At 42.6% G+C, this 17,516-nt stretch overlaps 1 protein-coding gene across 1 annotated transcript; it reads right to left on the bottom strand.

The window, feature by feature from the left end:
* Nucleotides 1-14,384: 14,384 nt before the first annotated feature.
* LOC119269814 (fructose-bisphosphate aldolase 1, cytoplasmic-like) lies at nucleotides 14,385-16,726 on the bottom strand. The gene is made up of 2 exons (XM_037551739.1): nucleotides 16,589-16,726; nucleotides 14,385-15,728 (listed from the first exon to the last, which is right to left on the bottom strand). The coding sequence occupies exons 1-2, from the start codon at nucleotides 16,614-16,616 to the stop codon at nucleotides 14,680-14,682; spliced, it is 1,077 nt and encodes a 358-aa protein (XP_037407636.1). The 5' UTR covers nucleotides 16,617-16,726; the 3' UTR covers nucleotides 14,385-14,679.
* Nucleotides 16,727-17,516: the final 790 nt, after the last annotated feature.

Below are 17,516 nucleotides of genomic sequence, written 5' to 3'. Positions count from 1 at the left end.
TTAGCCGTCGTTGGTGATCAATAACTGGTTTGGCGTCTTTCTCCAAATTTATTTTGTGTTGACATAGAGTGGGACTAATGCCCTTAAGATCATCAAGAGTATATCCAATAGCAGCACGGTGCTTCTTCAGAGTTTTCAATAATTTCTCTTCTTCATTCTCTGAAAGGTTAGCACTAATAATAACAGGATATATCTTCTTTTCATCAAGATAAGCATATTTAAGAGTATCAGGCAATGGTTTAAGCTCAAACACGGGATCACCCTTGGGTGGAGGACAATCCCCTAGGATTCCGACGGGCAAGTTGTGTTTCAGAATAGGTCCCTATTTAAATAATACTTCATCTATTTCCCTTCTTTCATTCATATACGTATAATTTTCATGGTCTAGCAAATATTGTTCTAAAGGATCACTAGGAGGCACGACAATAGAAGCAAGACCAATAATTTCATCTTTACTAGGCAATTCCTCATCACGGGGTTGTCTACTAAATTTAGCAAAATTAAAATCATGAGACATATCACCCAAAACAATAGTAGCACCATCCTTTTCGCAGTCTATCCTAGCATTAACAGTGTTCAAGAAGGTCTACCAAATATAATGGGACAAAAGCTATCTTGTGGGGAACCAAGAACAAGAAAATCAGCAGGATATTTAACCTTCCCACACAAGACTTCAACATCTCTAACAATCCCAACCGGTGAAATAGTATCTCTATTGGCAAGTTTAATGGTAACATCGATATCTTCTATCTCGGCAGGTGCAATATCATGCATAATTTCTTCGTATAAGGAATGAGATATTGCACTTGCACTAGCACCCATATCACATAAGCCATGATAACAATGATCTCCTATTTTAACAGAAATAACAGGCATGCCTACAACAGGTCTATGTTTATTTTTAGCATCAGGTCTAGCAATTCTAGCAGCTTCATTGCAGAAGTAAATACCACGCCCATCAATATTATCGGCCAAGAGATCTTTAACCATAGCAATTCTAGGTTCAACTTTAACTTGCTCAGGGGGTTTGTGTGTCCTAATATTACTTTTGTTGACTACAGTTGAATCTTTAGCATGATCCTTTATTCTAACAGGAAAATGTGGTTTCTCAATATAAGCAGTAGGAACAACAAGATCATTATAAGTGATAGTCTTTTCTTCAACTTTAATAGGTGCAACTACTTTTACTTCAGTGGGAGGATTATATTTAAACCACTTCTCCTTTTGGGAGATGAACATGAGTAGCAAAGGATTCATAGAAAGAAGCTACTATCTCAGAGTCAAGTCCATATTTAGTGCTAAATTCACGGAAAACATTGGTATCCATAAAAGATTTAACACAATCAAACTTAGGTGTTATACCTGACTCCTTACCTTCGTCGAGGTCCCAATCTTCAGAGTTGTGTTTAATTCTTTCCAATAAATCCCATTTGAATTCAATAGTCTTCATCATAAAGATCCAGTAAAAGAAGTATCGAGCATGGAGCGATTATTGAGAGAAAGACGAGCATAAATTTTTTTGAATAATCATTTCTCTTGAGAGCTCATGATTGGGGCATGAATATAACATTGACTTAAGCCTCCCCCAAGCTTGAGCGATGCTTTCTCCTTCGCGAGGCCAAAAATTATATATATAATTACATCATGATGAACAAGATGCATAGGATAAAACTTCTGATGAAATTCCAATTTCAATCATTTGTAGTTCCATGATCCCATATCATCACATAGCCTATACCATGTCAATGCCTCTCCCTTCAAAGATAAAGGGAAGACCTTCTTCTTGATAACATCATCAGGCATACCTGCAAGCTTAAATAATTCACAAACTTCATCCACATAGATTAAGTGTAAATCGGGATGCAATGTTCCATCTCCTGCAAAAGGATTAGCTAGCGGTTTCTCTATCATACCCGAAGAAATTTCAAAGTAAACATTTTCAGTAGGTTCAGTAGGTTGAGGAGTAACTCTTTGCTCTACTGGTCGGGGTGAAGATACCCTGAACAAGCCCCTTAAAGGATTATGTTCCATAGTAACAAGTGACAGTACATTTCAGCAAACTATATACATTTTCCTTACCAAATTCCACCTACCAAAGGTGTTTCACTCCCCGACAACGGCGCCAGAAAAGAGTCTTGATGACCCACAAGTGTAGGGGACCTATCATAGCCTTTTCGATAAGTAAGAGTGTCGAACCCAACGAGGAGCAGAAGGAAACGATAAGCAGTTTTCAGTAAGGTATTCTCTGCAAGCACTGAAATTATCGGTAACAGACAGTTTTGTGATAAGGTAATTTGTAACGAGTAACAAGTAATGCAAGTAAATAAGGTGCAGCAAGATGGCCCAATCCTTTTTGAAGCAAAGGACAAGCCTGGACAAATTCTTATATAAAGGAAAGCGCTCCCGAGGACACATGGGAATTATCGTCAAGCTAGTTTTCATCATGTTCATATGATTCGCGTTCGGTACTTTGATAATTTGATATGTGGGTGGACCGGTGCTTGGGTACTGCCCTTACTTGGACAAGCATCCCACTTATGATTAAACCCTATTGCAAGCATCCGCAACTACAACAGAAGTATTAAGGTAAACCTAACCATAGCATGAAACATATGGATCCAAATCAGCCTCTTACGAAGCAACGCATAAACTAGGGTTTAAGCTTCTGTCACTCTAGCAACCCATCATCTACTTATTACTTCCCAATGCCTCCCTCTAGGCCCAAACAATGGTGAAGTGTCATGTAGTCGACGTTCACATGACACCACTAGAGGGATGACAACATACATCTCATCAAAATATCGAACGAATACCAAATTCACATGACTACTTATAGCAAGACTTCTCCCATGTCCTCAGGAACAAACGTAACTACTCACAAAGCATATTCATGTTCATAATCAGAGGGGTATTAATATGCATAATGGATCTGAACATATGATCTTCCACCAAGTAAACCAACTAGCATCAACTACAAGGAGTAATCAACACTACTAGCAACCCACAGGCACCAATCTGAAGTTTGGATACAAAGATTGGATACAAGATATGAACTAGGGTTTGAGATGAGATGGTGCTGGTGAAGATGTTGATGAAGATTGACCCCCTCCCGATGAGAGGATCATTGGTGATGACGATGGTGATGAATTCCCTCTCCCGGAGGGAAGTTTCCCCGGCAGAACAACTCCGTCGGAGCCCTAGATTGGTTCCGCCAAGGTTCCGCCTCGTGGTGGCGGAGTTTCATCCCGTGAGCTTGCTTATGATTTTTTTCCTCGACGAAAGACTCCATATAGCCAAAGATGGGCATTAGAGTGCCACTGATACGTCTCCGTCGTATCTACTTTTCCAAACACTTTTGCCCTTGTTTTGGACTCTAACTTGTATGATTTGAATGGAACTAACCCGGACTGACGTTGTTTTCAGCAGAATTGCCATGGTGTTGTTTTATGTGCAGAAAACAAATATTCTAGGAATGACCTGAAACTCCACGGAACATCTTAGAAAAAATAATAAAAAATCCTCGCCAAAGATGAAGACCAGGGGGCCCACACCCTATCCACGAGGGTGGGGGCGCGCCCCCCCTCTAGGGAGCACCCCCTACCTCGTGGGCCCCCTGGATGCCCTCCGACGCCAACTCCAACTCTATATATTTGCTTTCGGAGATAAAAAATCAGAGAGAAGAAATCATCGCGTTTTATGATACGGAGCCACCGCCAAGCCCTAAAACCTCTCGGGACGGCTGATCTGGAGTCCGTTCGGGGCTCCGGAGAGGGGGATTCATCACCGTCGTCATCATCAACCATCCTCCATCACCAATTTCATGATGCTCACCGCTGTGCGTGAGTAATTCCATCGTAGGCTTGCTGGACGGTGATGGGTTGGATGAGATTTATCATGTAATCGAGTTAGTTTTGTTAGGGTTTGATCCCTAGTATCCATTATGTTCTAAGATTGATGTTGCTATGACTTTGCTATGCTTAATGCTTGTCACTAGGGCCCGAGTGCCATGATTTCAGATCTGAACCTATTATGTTTTCATGAATATATGTGAGTTCTTGATCCTATCTTGCAAGTCTATAGTCACCTACTATGTGTTATGATCCGGCAACCCCGAAGTGACAATAATCGGGACCACTCCCGGTGATGACCTTAGTTTGAGGAGTTCATGTATTCACTATGTGCTAATTCTTTATTCCGGTTCTCTATTAAAAGGAGGCCTTAATATCCCTTAGTTTCCGATAGGACCCCGCTGCCACGGGAGGGTAGGACAAAAGATGTCATGCAAGTTCTTTTCCATAAGCACGTATGACTATATACGGAATACGTGCCTACATTACATTGATGAATTGGAGCTAGTTCTGTGTCACCCTATGTTATGACTACTACATGATGAACCGCATCCGGCATAATTATCCATCACTGATCCGATGCCTACGAGTTTTCCATATACTGGTTCTCGCTTCTACTGTTACAATCACTACAAAATACCAAAAACATTACTTCTGCTGTCTTTACTTTTGTTGCCGCTACCACTACTATCATATTACTTTGCTACTAAACACTTTGCTGCAAATACTAAGTTTCCAGGTGTGGTTGAATTGACAACTCAGCTGCTAATACTTGAGAATATTCTTTGGCTCCCCTTGTGTCGAATCAATAAATTTGGGTTGAATACTCTACCCTCGAAAGCTGTTGTGATCCCCTATACTTGTGGGTTATCAAGACCAATTTCTGGCGCCGTTGCCGGGGAGCATAGCTCTATTCTTTGAGTCACTTGGGATTTATATCTGCTGGACACTATGAAGAACTTGAAAGACGCTAAGACAACAATTTATCCCTCAACTACGAGGGGAGGTAAGGAACTGCCATCTAGCTCTGCACTTGATTCACCTTCTGTTATGAGTAAGCTAGAGACACCTAAACCTGCTTCTGCCATTCGTTCTGATATGTCACATGTTATTGATGATGCCACTTCTGCTATGCATGATACTTATGATGAAACTACTTCTATGCATGATACTACTGTGCCCCTTAGTGACTTTCTTGATGAACAAATTGCTAGGGCTAGAGAAAAGGAAATTATTGAATCTGAATACGATGATGATAGTGATGATGAAAATATGCCTATTATTCCTGAGGGCTATCTTTTTGATATGGAATCTTCTGCCGCTATTTTAGCTTGCAGGGATAGATATGAGCTCAAGAGGTTATTAGTTAAATGGAACAAAGAATCACTTAGAGATAAAATGAAACCCGACCCTGCTTTTGCTACTTCACCTATATGTGTTCCTGATAAGGATTATGAATTCTCTGTTGATCCTGATATAATTACTTTGGTTGAATCTGTTCGTTTTATGGCTATGAATCTGAAACTGTTGTGGCACATCTTACTAAGTTAAATGATATAGCTGCCCTGTTCACTAATGATGAGAGATCGCGTTACTTCTATATACTCAAAATATTTCCATTCTCGTTAAAGGATGATGCTAAGATATGATTTAACTCTCTTGATCCTGGTTGTGTGCGTAGTCCCCAGGATATGATTTATTACTTCTCTGCTAAATATTTCCCTGCTCATAAGAAACAAGCTGCTTTGAGGGAAATATACAACTTCGTGCAAATTAAAGAAGAGAGTCTCCCACAAGCTTGGGGGAGGCTTCTCAAGTTACTTAATGCTTTGCCTGATCATCCTCTTAAGAAACCCGAAATACTTGATATCTTTTATAATGGACTAACCGATGCTTCCAGAGATTACCTGGATAGTTGTGATGGTTCTCTTTTCAGGGAAAGAACACCGGATGAAGCTGAAATTCTATTGAATAATATGTTGACAAATGAAAATAATTGGGCACCTCCTGAGCCAGCTCCTGCTCCAATTACTGAGCCTATTCCTAAACCAACTCCGAAGAAGAGATGTGTTCTATTTCTCAGTCTCGAAGATATGCAAGAGGCAAAGAAATCTATGAAAGAGAAAGGTATTAAAGCTGAAGACGTTAAGAATTTACCTCCTACTGAAGAATTTACCTCTATTAAGAATTTACCAACTTTCGGGTTACTGCATATTCATATCTCTACAACCCTAGCGTCACCGAACCTTAAGTGTGTAGACCCTACGGGTTCGGGAGACATGTAGACATGACCGAGATGGCTCTCTGGTCAATAACCAACAGCGGGATCTGGATACCCATGTTGGCTCCCACATGCTCCTCGATGATCTCATCGGATGAACCACGATGTCGAGGATTCAAGCAACCCCGTATACAATTCCCTTTGTCAATCGGTACGTTACTTGCCCGAGATTCGATCATCGGTATCCCAATACCTCGTTCAATCTCGTTACCGGCAAGTCACTTTACTCGTACCGTAATGCATGATCTCGTGACCAGACACTTGGTCACTTTGAGCTCATTGTGATGATGCATTACCGAGTGGGCCCAGAGATACCTCTCCGTCATATGGAGTGACAAATCCCAGTCTTGATCTGTGTCAACCCAACAGACACTTTCGGAGATACCCGCAGTATACCTTTATAGTTACCCAGTTACGTTGTGACGTTTGGTACACCCAAAGCACTCCTACGGTATCCGGGAGTTACACGATCTCATGGTCTAAGGAAAAGATACTTGACATTGGAAAAACTCTAGCAAACGAACTATACGATCTTGTGCTATGTTTAGGATTGGGTCTTGTCCATCACATCATTCTCCTAAAGATGTGATCCCGTTATCAATGACATCCCCATGTCCATAGCCAGGAAACCATGACTATCTGTTGATCAACGAGCTAGTCAACTAGAGGCTCACTAGGGACACATTGTGGTCTATGTATTCACACATGTATTACAATTTCCGGATAATAAAATTATAGCATGAATAATAGACAATTATCATGAACAAGGAAATATAATAATAATCCTTTTATTATTGCCTCTAGGGCATATTTCCAACACCAACTATAATAGCAAAGCTCGCGATACATCAAGATCGTATCATCTCAAGAACACGAGAGAGAGAGAGAGAGATCAAACACATAGCTACTGGTACATACCCTCAGCCCCGAGGGAGAACTACTCCCTCCTCGTCATGGAGAGCACCGGGATGATGAAGATGGCCACCGGTGAGGGTTCCCCCCCCCCCTCCGGCAGGGTGCCGGAACAGGGTCCCGATTGACTTTTGGTGGCTACGGAGGCTTCTAGCGGCGGAACTCCCGATCTATCTTGCGTTCTGGAAGTTTTAGGTCGCGTAGGTATATATGGGTGCAGGAGGTACGTCAGGGGAGCCACGAGGGCCCCACGAGACAGGGGACGCGCCCTAGGGGGGCGCCCCTACCCTCGTGAGCTCCTCCTTCCTTCCTTGACGTGGGGTCCAAGTCCATCGGGTGTGTTTCCTTCCAAAAATAACTTCTCTAGTTGATTTCGTTCCGTTTCGACTCCGTCTGATATTCCTTTTCTTCAAAACACTGAAATAGGCATAAAACAGCAAATCTGGGCCGGGCCTTCGGTTAATAGGTTAGTCCCAAAAATAATATAAAAGTGGATAATAAAGCCCAATATTGCCTAAAATAGTAGATAATATAGCATGGAGCAATCAAAAATTATAGATACGTTGGAGACGTATCACTCTACTGGTCGGGGTGAATATACCCCGAACAAGCCCCTCAGAGAATTACCTTCCATGGTAATAAGTGACAGTAAATTTCAGCACACTATATAAATTTTTTCTTACCAAATTCCACCTACCAAAGGCGCTTCACTCCCCGGCAACGGCGCCATAAAAGAGTCTTGATGACCCACAAGTATAGGGGATCTATCATAGTCCTTTCGATAAGTAAGAGTGTTGAACCCAACGAGGAGTAGAAGGAAATGATAAGCGGTTTCCAGCAAGGTATTCTCTGCAAGTACTGAAATAAGTGGTAACACATAGTTTTGTGATAGGATAATTTGTAACGAGCAACAAGTAACAAAAGTAAATAAAGTGCATCAAGGTGGCCCAATCCTTTTTGTAGCAAAGGACAAGCCTGGACAAACTCTTATATAGAGAAAAGCGCTCCTGAGGACACATAGGAATATCGTCAAGCTAGTTTTCATCACGCTCATATGATTCATGTTCGGTACTTTGATAATTTGGTATGTGGGTGGACCGGTGCTTGGGTGATGTCCTTACTTGGACAAGCATCCCACTTATGATTAACCTCTATTGCAAGCATCCGCAAATACAACAAAAGTATTAAGGTAAACCTAACCATAGCATGAAATATATGGATCCAAATCAGCCCCTTACGAAGCAACACATAAACTAGGGTTTAAGCTTCTGTCACTCTAGCAACCCATCATCTACTTATTACTCCCCAATGCCTTCCTCTAGGCCCAAATAATGGTGAAGTGTCATGTAGTCGACGTTCACATAACACCACTAGAGGAGAGACAACATACATCTCATCAAAATATCGAACGAATACCAGATTCACATGACTACTAACAGTAAGACTTCTCCCATGTCCTCAGGAACAAAAGTAACTACTCACAAAGCATAAACATGTTCATAATCAGAGGGGTATTAATATGCATATAGGATCTGAACATATGATCTTCCACCAATTAAACCAACTAGCATCAACTACAAGGAGTAATTAACACTACTAGCAACCTACTAGCACCAATCCCGGACTTGGAGACAAGAATTGGATACAAGAGATGAACTAGGGTTTTGAGATGAGATGGTGCTGATGAAGATGTTGACGGAGATTGCCCTCTCCCGATGAGAGGAGCGTTGGTGATGACGATGATGATGATTTTCCCCTCTGGGAGGGAAGTTTCCCCGGTAGAACAGCTCTGCCAGAGCCCTAGATTGGTTCCGCCAAGGTTCCGCCTCGTGGCGGCGAAGTTTCGTCCGAGAAGATGGCTTATGATTTTTTCCCATCGAAAGACTCCACATAGCCAAAGATGGGCATCAGAGGGCCACCGGGGGGGCCATGAGGTAGGGGCGCGCCCAGGGGGCAGGGCGCGCCCCCCACCCTCGTGGATGGTGGGTGGCCCCCCTCTAGTACTTTCTTTGCTTAGTATTTTTTTAAAATAACTCCCGTGGAGTTTCACGGCTTTTGAAGATGTGCAGAATAGGTCTCTAATATTTGCACCTTTTTTAGCCCAGAATTCCAGCTGTCGGCATTCCCCCTCTTCATGTAAACCTTGTAAAATAAGAGAGAATAGGCATAAGTATTGTGACATAATGTGTAATAACATCTCATAATGCGATAATTATCGTTATAAAAACATGATGCAAAATGAACGTATCACCTGACGCCGCTGATTTCGATTACACCTCGTCGAGAGTCTGAACAAATCGCCGCCAGCTTGCATGCATTACGCCCCGCTGCTTCCATCGATTTCTTTGACCGTCGCTTTCGTCCGCTAATACACGATCGTCTCCTACGACGAACTAAATCAGCGAATCAACTTGGCACAACGCAACAGCCAACATTGCTCATGATACCACTTATTAGAATAAATCCGAGACACTCCGTCGATCATCCAAGGACCAAGCAATCACACGAGGCATGACACCGAGATTTGTTAACGAGGTTCACCGATATGGTTACATCTCCGGGGCCTGACTATGGGCGCTCCTCCCTGTGATACCACTACAATACCGCACCCGGTCGCCCTGGACGTTGGCACATGCCGCCGGCTTCCCCTGCATTCCTGAGCTATTATGTTGGCATATGTTACATCATGTATCTACCCTCGATATATATAAGAGGCGTGGAATACAAGTGTCTTACTAGGACACAACTCCATATCTTGTAAACACAATACTACTCAGAGTCCAACTGTAACCTACTTGTACACAATATTCGACACAACTCTAACACTCCCTTTGAACTTTAATGACCGGTTTGGACTAGTTTTAGAAGCTTTCGTGCATTTTTCTCCTTTTATTTTCCTATCTGTATTTCTGTGTTGGTTTTCATTGGTTTTTCTTATGGATTTTGTTTTCCTTCAGCAGTTTCTTTGACTTTTCCTTTTTTTCCAACAGATGCCTACTTTTTAAATACACATTGTAAATTTTTCATATACACTTGGAACATTTTTTCTATATGGTGAACAATTTATAAACACATGATGTACGTTTTTTTAAAATGTATGTGATGAAACACTTTTTGAAAACTTGTTATAACATATCCAAATACATGTTAAACTATTTTACTGGCATTATTTTGTTTTATAAAACTACGTGAACATTTTTTTACATTATATAAGCATTTCTTGAAAAATTAACAAACATATTTTTTGTAACCCATAAATCTTTTTCAATATTCTGAACATTGTTTATACTACGTGCACTATTTTTTACATTGTATTAAACATATTTGGTCATGAACATATTTTGTAAATGCATGAAATTTTTGTGAAATGCACATCCATTTTTTGAACATTTTGTTTTGAAATTTCACGTACATTTTCTTAAATGATACAACACACTTTTTTTGAATTGTGTGAGAATTTATTTTGCTTGTATAAACATTTTTAAATGTCGCAAAAACTTTCCAAAATGTGTGAATATTTTATAAATTTCAGAAAAAATGTTTTTGAATGCTATCAATTTTTATTTAGTAAAGTAAACTTATACTGCATTCCACGATTTCTCTAATGCGCAGTGAACATTTAAAATATATATAATATTTTTTTTCAGAAATGTAAATAAAACAAATAACACAAAAAAGGAAAAAAGGAAATGTTTGAATCTTCTTTGACACTGGAATCCCAAATACAGTAGATGATTCCAATTTTGTTCAGATACGGGTTTTTAGGCAAATTTTGTTCTGCTACGTGGCCGAGTACATAAAAATCCGATAGAATTAGCCATACCTCTAGTGAAGGCCCTTACGGGAGCTCCTATTTGGCGCTTCAGGCACCGGGGAGCTGCACTAGAGCCCACGCGCCCATGCAAGTGTGCCGGCCCATTTAGATTTCTCTTCTTTTTTTCTTCCCGGGTTTGCTCGATCGCATTTGGGGAAAAGAAAAAAAAATGAAAGAATACACAAAAAACGAAAAAATCGTGAATCCAAAAATGCACAGATTTTGAAAAAAAAAATCATGACCTTGAAAAAGGGTTCATCCATTTAAAAAAAGTTCATCAAAGTTTAAAATAAGGACATCGAATTTGAAAAAAAGTTCATCGAACTAAAAAATTCATCAAATTTAAAGAACAAAAAGTCATCAACAGTTAAAAAAATGAGAAAGTATATCAAACTAGAAAAAAGTTAATTGAATTTTAAAAAATTTCATCACATTTGAAAAAACTTCATCCATATTGAAAAATAGTTCGTCTATATAAAACCGCACTTTTAAGGAAACAAGAAAAAAAATGGAAAGAAAAAGGAACGAAGCAAGTTTGCAGAAGAGCATGATAAGCCCAGGTGGCTGCTGCGCTTCATTTGGACGGATGAGGTCACAAGTTCGATCCCATCGCAACACCTTTCTTTTCAAAAAGTTGACAGAAAAAAAGGAGAATGTGCCGGCCCACGAATTTTGAATATGGTGCGCTCTCAGCCACCGCTACGTGTCGTGCTCTAGGTGCTCCCTCGGTTTTTGTTTTTTTGTTTTTAGTTGTGTTTTTTCGGGGTTTTCGAATTCTTGATTTTCCATCGGTCTTTCTTAGTTTTTGGACAAAAAAATTGGCTAGCTTTCGCACTGATTCATCGGATTCGAGGTCCATGCTTGATCCACCGTGACTTGTTTTCCGCCCAAGCTAGAGTTGACGCTGGTGCTTGGAAAAGTATGGCATGCTTCTCCTTGGTATGATCTAACATCATGGGTGAGGAAGGAGCGGCGGATCCTGATTCATCGAGTTCGACATGTTGACGAGGGGTCAAAACTTCAATTCGCCCCAACTGGCCGGTCGAGACGGAACAGGGGTGTTCTGGCGCAGAACGACGCCGATGTCAATCTGATCTTCGGCCGCAAATGCCATCGCACCATTGCGACTACTCAGAGGGACCTGCATGGGGCCACCAATGATGGATTCAAATCCAGCAGATCTCGTGTAGGGGGTCTCGAGCTAGTAGCCTTGGTATGATGGTAACAGGTGACATGAGGATTCATCCAGGTTCGAGCTCTCTCGAAGAGATAATACCCTACGTCATGCTTGATTGTATCGATTTTGAGGGAGTACAAGTTACACGTTGATCTATCTGCCACGAGATCACGTGCGAATGAGATTGTTCTCTGCGGTTCCTCACCCCTCAGTTTATATAGTTACTGGGGATGGCTAAGGTTTACACACAGGTCAGTTACATCTAGGGGTAATAGTGACGAAGACGACCTCTAGTTCTCTTAGTATGCGCCAAGTCTTCAAAAGATACCATTTTGGCGATTCTAGGCCCGACGAATGTGGCCCACTGGTTGATCATTATTGGGGTCGTCGGCTTGTCCCATATGGTCGGGAGCAGAGGTGTCAAGCACCCCCTAGTCCAGGACACCATCAGGTGGCAGGTAAGGTGGTGTACGATGGGGCCGCAATGGCCGCCGCCGCTGCGGTGCAGCCACCAGGTTGGGGTTGAGAGGTGCTCATTTCAAAAACATTGTGTGCCCTAACTGCATCTAATAATTTGTGAGTGTGAAGTTCAGCTTTTTATGCCACTGTTGTTGTCTTTCAATGATAATATCTCAACCAGATAGGATGCAAAGGTGTGTATATTTATTAGCCTATTCATCCTTTTCTCCTATTTGTTCATGGCGTAAAGCATAGTCCTGTGATCTGAGGTCATACAATTACTCCCTCCGTCGTTGAGACACTTATTTTGGGATAGAGGGATTTTTTTTTGTTCTATTGTTGTTTTTGTGCAAATCATCTATCTTGCTTATTGAGTATTATTTTTTTCTGGAAAGGTCATACCGGTTTTGATTTCTCTCCTGTGAAATTTTTTAGTTGGATCAAGATGGTTTTTGGAGGTGAAATGTTTTAGTTGGATCAAGATGGTTTTTGGAGGTAGGTTTATGTTCCCTTGTTGATGAAAAGGTACATGTATATGCTCCCTCCGTCCCAAAATTCTTGTCTTAGATTTATCTAGATACGGATGTACTTAATACTAAAACGTGACTTGATACATCCGTATTTAGACAAATCTAAGACAAGAATTTTGAGACGGAGGGAGTACTATATATTGTGGTGAGCTTACTGTTTTGTTTGGGGGTTGATTGGTTCACTCTTTTCCTTTCATGCATGTGATTCCTATGTTACAGGCTCGGGTGCTCTGTTTTTTGGATGACCAGATGAAGGGGTTTCCTCTCGTGGTGTTGTTCGGATAGAGAAATAGATCTTTGTTTGCATTAGGATTGGTGGTGTCCCTCCCAGTTCTATTATAAGTCATTGAGCAAGATGATTCAGAAGAATTTGTGCTATACATACATACATACATACTTATCATGTTTTCTTAATGAGATCACTGAGTTACCCCCTTATCATGTTTTGCGTTATGTACTGACAAAATATTCTTACATGGGGTCTGGTATCATCTGCTAGCCTTTAATTTAGTGTTATTGAACAACTTTCCATTAGTTTTCTAATTTGTCTTTGGTACAAAGCTGCAGGGTGATGGAATACACTGTCTTGTGCCCAAGGGCTTACTTTCCAAATTTCAGCAGCTGGTGTCTGAAGGTCGCGTATGTTTCTTTCAGATTAACCCCGCCAAAAGTCAGGTTCGGTTCATGTACCATAGATTCGAATTCCATTTACTTGATGGCACTGTCAAACCTATAGATCCTGTGCCTAGCTGTGTCGATACCGCCTTCAAAAGTACAAAGTTGAGTCATTTATTTGGGACGGAGGGAGTACATGACATCAAAGGAAGGAAGTGGCAGTATTTTTGCCTTCATTATCAACGAGGTCAATGCTAGGAGAAGCTTTGTTTAGTAGCTGCATCGTAATCTTTGAAACTCGTGCATCAAATCATGAAGCCCACAATCTTCCAGATTCTCTTTCGCTCGAAATAAAGTTGCACGTAGTAAAAAAGAAATCGGCATCTAGTATCATCACAGCAATGAAACAAAGCAAGCAACAGCACTCAAAGCACCTCATCAGCGGGTGCCGGGGCTGCAAGGAGGAGAAACAAGAAGCTAGGTCCGGTGCAGGTGGTGGTAACAAGCTACTTGTAGTACTTTTCTTGTCAGGTTGAGAAGGAAACCTGAGGCACCAAAATTTCTGCTATTTTGGAAGGCAATGCTGTGGCCACTTTGTGACAAGACCACAGGGCCAAACAGATCATGGTGAGGCATTTCCTAGTACATCTTCAGAAATCCCTAAAAAAACGCAGCACCATCTCGTTTAAAAAACTCAAACGCGTTTCATGAATGAAACTTATCGATAGCCATTTGACAGCTTAGAACAAAGCAAGAAAAGGTGACGGAACACATGTGTACTCGCATATGAGGTTTGAACATTGTATGAGCAGGAAAATTACAGGACCATGGAACAAAAACCTGCTCCAATATACGATACGCAGCACCCGATTTCCAGGGTACTTCAACTCCAAAAAGAAACTACTACGGTATTATGAAAACACAAGTTCCATATTATTAAAAACGATGTTCGATATCCAAGGATATATCAGGACTCAGAAAACCAAACAATGATACTGGTAAGCGCGACGCCCAAACGGGCCACAGCTCCGAAGGCAGATAGATCAGTACTTGTAGTCCTTGACGTGGAGGCTCTCAGAGGCGCCCTCGCCAAGGGTGGCGTCGCCCTTGTAGGTGCCAAGGGTGGCCTCGGAGTTGGCCTTGCACCTCACCAGGAACGCCGTCCTGGCCTTCTCCTCGTTCTCCGTCTTGCCGGACCAGGCCTTGAGGGTGCTCTGCTGGAGGGCACGCCCGAAGGAGAAGGACAGGTTCCAGGGCTTCTTGGTCTGGAGCTTGTTCATGGCGTTCAGGTTCAGGGTCGCCTCCTCCTCACTCTGTCCACCGGAGAGGAAGACAATGGCGGGGACGGCAGCAGGGACGGTCCTCTGGAGGGTGCGGACGGTGTACTCAGCAATCACCTCAGGGGCCACCTTCTTGGCGTCGGATCCAGGGGTGACCATGTTGGGCTTCAGGAGGGTGCCCTCAAGGAGGACATGCTGGTCGTTGAGGGCCTTGTAGCAGGCAGCAAGGACGATCTCAGTCACGTAAGCACAGCGGTCAATGTCATGAGGTCCATCAACAAGGATCTCAGGCTCAACAATGGGCACCAGCCCATTCTCCTGGCAGATGATGGCATAGCGAGCCAGACCCTGAGCGTTCTGGTCGATGGAGAGCTGCGATGGCTCGGTGGCGCCGATCTTAAGGACTGCACGCCACTTGGCGAAGCGGGCACCAGCCTCATAGTACTTGGCGCAGCGCTTGCCAAGGTCATCAAAGCCCTGGGTGGTGGTCTCACCGTTGGTTCCAGCAAGCTCGATGGTACCCTTGTCCACCTTGATTCCGGGGAGGACATTGCCCGCCTTGAGGATGTCGACGAAGGGCTTGCCACCCTTGGTGCTCTGGTACAGGGTCTCCTCGAAGAGGATCACACCGCTGAGGTACTGGAGGGCACCAGGGGTGCAGAAGAGGAGCTCACGGAGGGCACGGCGGTTGTCCTCAACGTTCTCAACATTGATGCTGGCGAAGCGCTTGCCGATGGTGCCGGTGGACTCATCAGCAGCGAGGATACCCTTGCCAGGGGTGCCAATGTAGGCAGCGTTCTTGATGAGCTCATCTGCAAGATAAATCAACCAACAGTATTACAATCAATTGACATAACTGTACAGATATTACAAATTGTGATCAATTGCCATAACTGTACATATATTATAAATTGTGATCAAATCTACAGAACTGCAGGTTGAGTGCAACCACTCACAACGTTTGGCAAGCATAACAGCAAATGCAGATCAAATTTACTAACATAATTCTGACAATTGACTACGAAATTTCGTCAATATTTTTTCTAAAAAATTGCACGTGCACAACAGGAAGGTGGTAAACATAAGGGCAGGGGATACCAATAATTAAGATCACAGGAGAGAAAAACATACAACTCTATGTAAGGACGGCATATTCCTTGGCAAAAGATGATCCTATGACATATACAGATCTAGATTCACAGATGCAATCTACAATAACTAAAGACGAACCCAACAGAAACATGTGTAGATGCGTATACAAACTTAACCACAGAGTAAAAAAGGAAGGAACGCCAGTATCATCATTCGCACAAAATAATCACTAGCATGCACCTAGCAGCAGCAGCAACTTGCACAATTATCAGCATGCAACCCATCATCGGACGACGCAACCGATGACCCCCTAAGCACCCGATCCAACTGCCAGCGCCTATGAACGATCCGAAAAAACGACCAACCGCTAGAACCAAACGGACACAAACACGGCGCGCACGGATCTAACCCGCGTGTGCGGATCTAACAAACCATGGCATGGAATCGCGAGCATCGGCAGATCTAAATCATGCAGAACAGCAAAACGGTTAACAGATCTATCTACACACGAAGCAGGCAGGCATGTCGACAGAACGACGGGCGAGGGGGCCGGGAGGAGGGGGAGGAGGACGGATCATACCCTTGTACTTGCCGCAGTAGGCCGACATGGTCGATGCTCGGGGGAGATTCGAGGGCTGCGACGGGAGATTGGGGGTTGGCAGGCAGGGGAGGGAGGGAGGGAGTGAGGGAGGGAGGCGGCTTTGGTGGACGGGGATGATTAGAGGGTGGGGGTTATAAAGGGGCCGCGGCTTGGACGAGGGGAAAGAAAGGGAAGGGGGGATCCGATCTGGGTGCGCCTCTGTAGGAACGTTGGCCTGTCCTCTCGCACCGCCCCTGGTTTCCTCTGTTATTTTTATCCAGGCCCTCGGCGGTGGCTTTATCTGAAAATAGAGGGGAACGTGAATTTCTTTATTTAGATTAGAAAAAAATTGGAAGCTTAATTAGGACTGGCCTGTGCACCAGCTGGTAAAACCGTGAATATGTGCTGACATGATACTCCCTAATCGTTTACATAGTTTCTTTGATACATTTTGTGTTTAATATATACTCGTATGTGCATATAGTGTATGAACCAAAAAGATCTTTTCAAATAGAAAAGGTTTGAATCAAAAGTATTCCACATCAAAAATGTACTGGTGGGTGTAAACAAAATAGCCATGCGTCCATTGATGTGATATATCATATACTCGGCTGGTCATTTTGCTATGAATGGTTGACACACCTGTTTATGCATCTCGTCTGCGAGCAATCATGGACAAAGTGGAGGTTTAGTTATGACTTGTTACCCTGCAAAAAAATGACTGTTCATTTTTTTATGACTTTCAGCTAACATTTTAACAAAATGATCTTTTTTTTACAATGGGAATTCTATCGAGTGCATGCACGATCGTGATCATGCATGATGTCAGCACAATATTTACTGCATCACACATGTGAGCGTTGCGGTATATTTCGCCGTGTCGTACTCGATTTCTTTTTTTGAATTCACATTTTTTTTCACTTACGAT

The sequence above is a fragment of the Triticum dicoccoides genome, chromosome 3A (genome assembly GCF_002162155.2).
Source record: "Triticum dicoccoides isolate Atlit2015 ecotype Zavitan chromosome 3A, WEW_v2.0, whole genome shotgun sequence".
Taxonomy (NCBI): domain Eukaryota; kingdom Viridiplantae; phylum Streptophyta; class Magnoliopsida; order Poales; family Poaceae; genus Triticum; species Triticum dicoccoides.
The sequence above is the reverse complement of the archived record's forward strand: the minus strand, read 5'-3'. Positions and strand labels throughout refer to the sequence as shown.

Bases quoted from the DNA above. Each gene is read 5' to 3' on its own strand.
- LOC119269814 (XM_037551739.1), bottom strand. From the start codon at position 16,616: ATGTCGGCCTACTGCGGCAAGTACAAGG. The intron at 15,729-16,588 runs GTATGATCCGTC...TTTATCTTGCAG, and splicing joins CTACTGCGGCAAGTACAAGG to ATGAGCTCATCAAGAACGCT.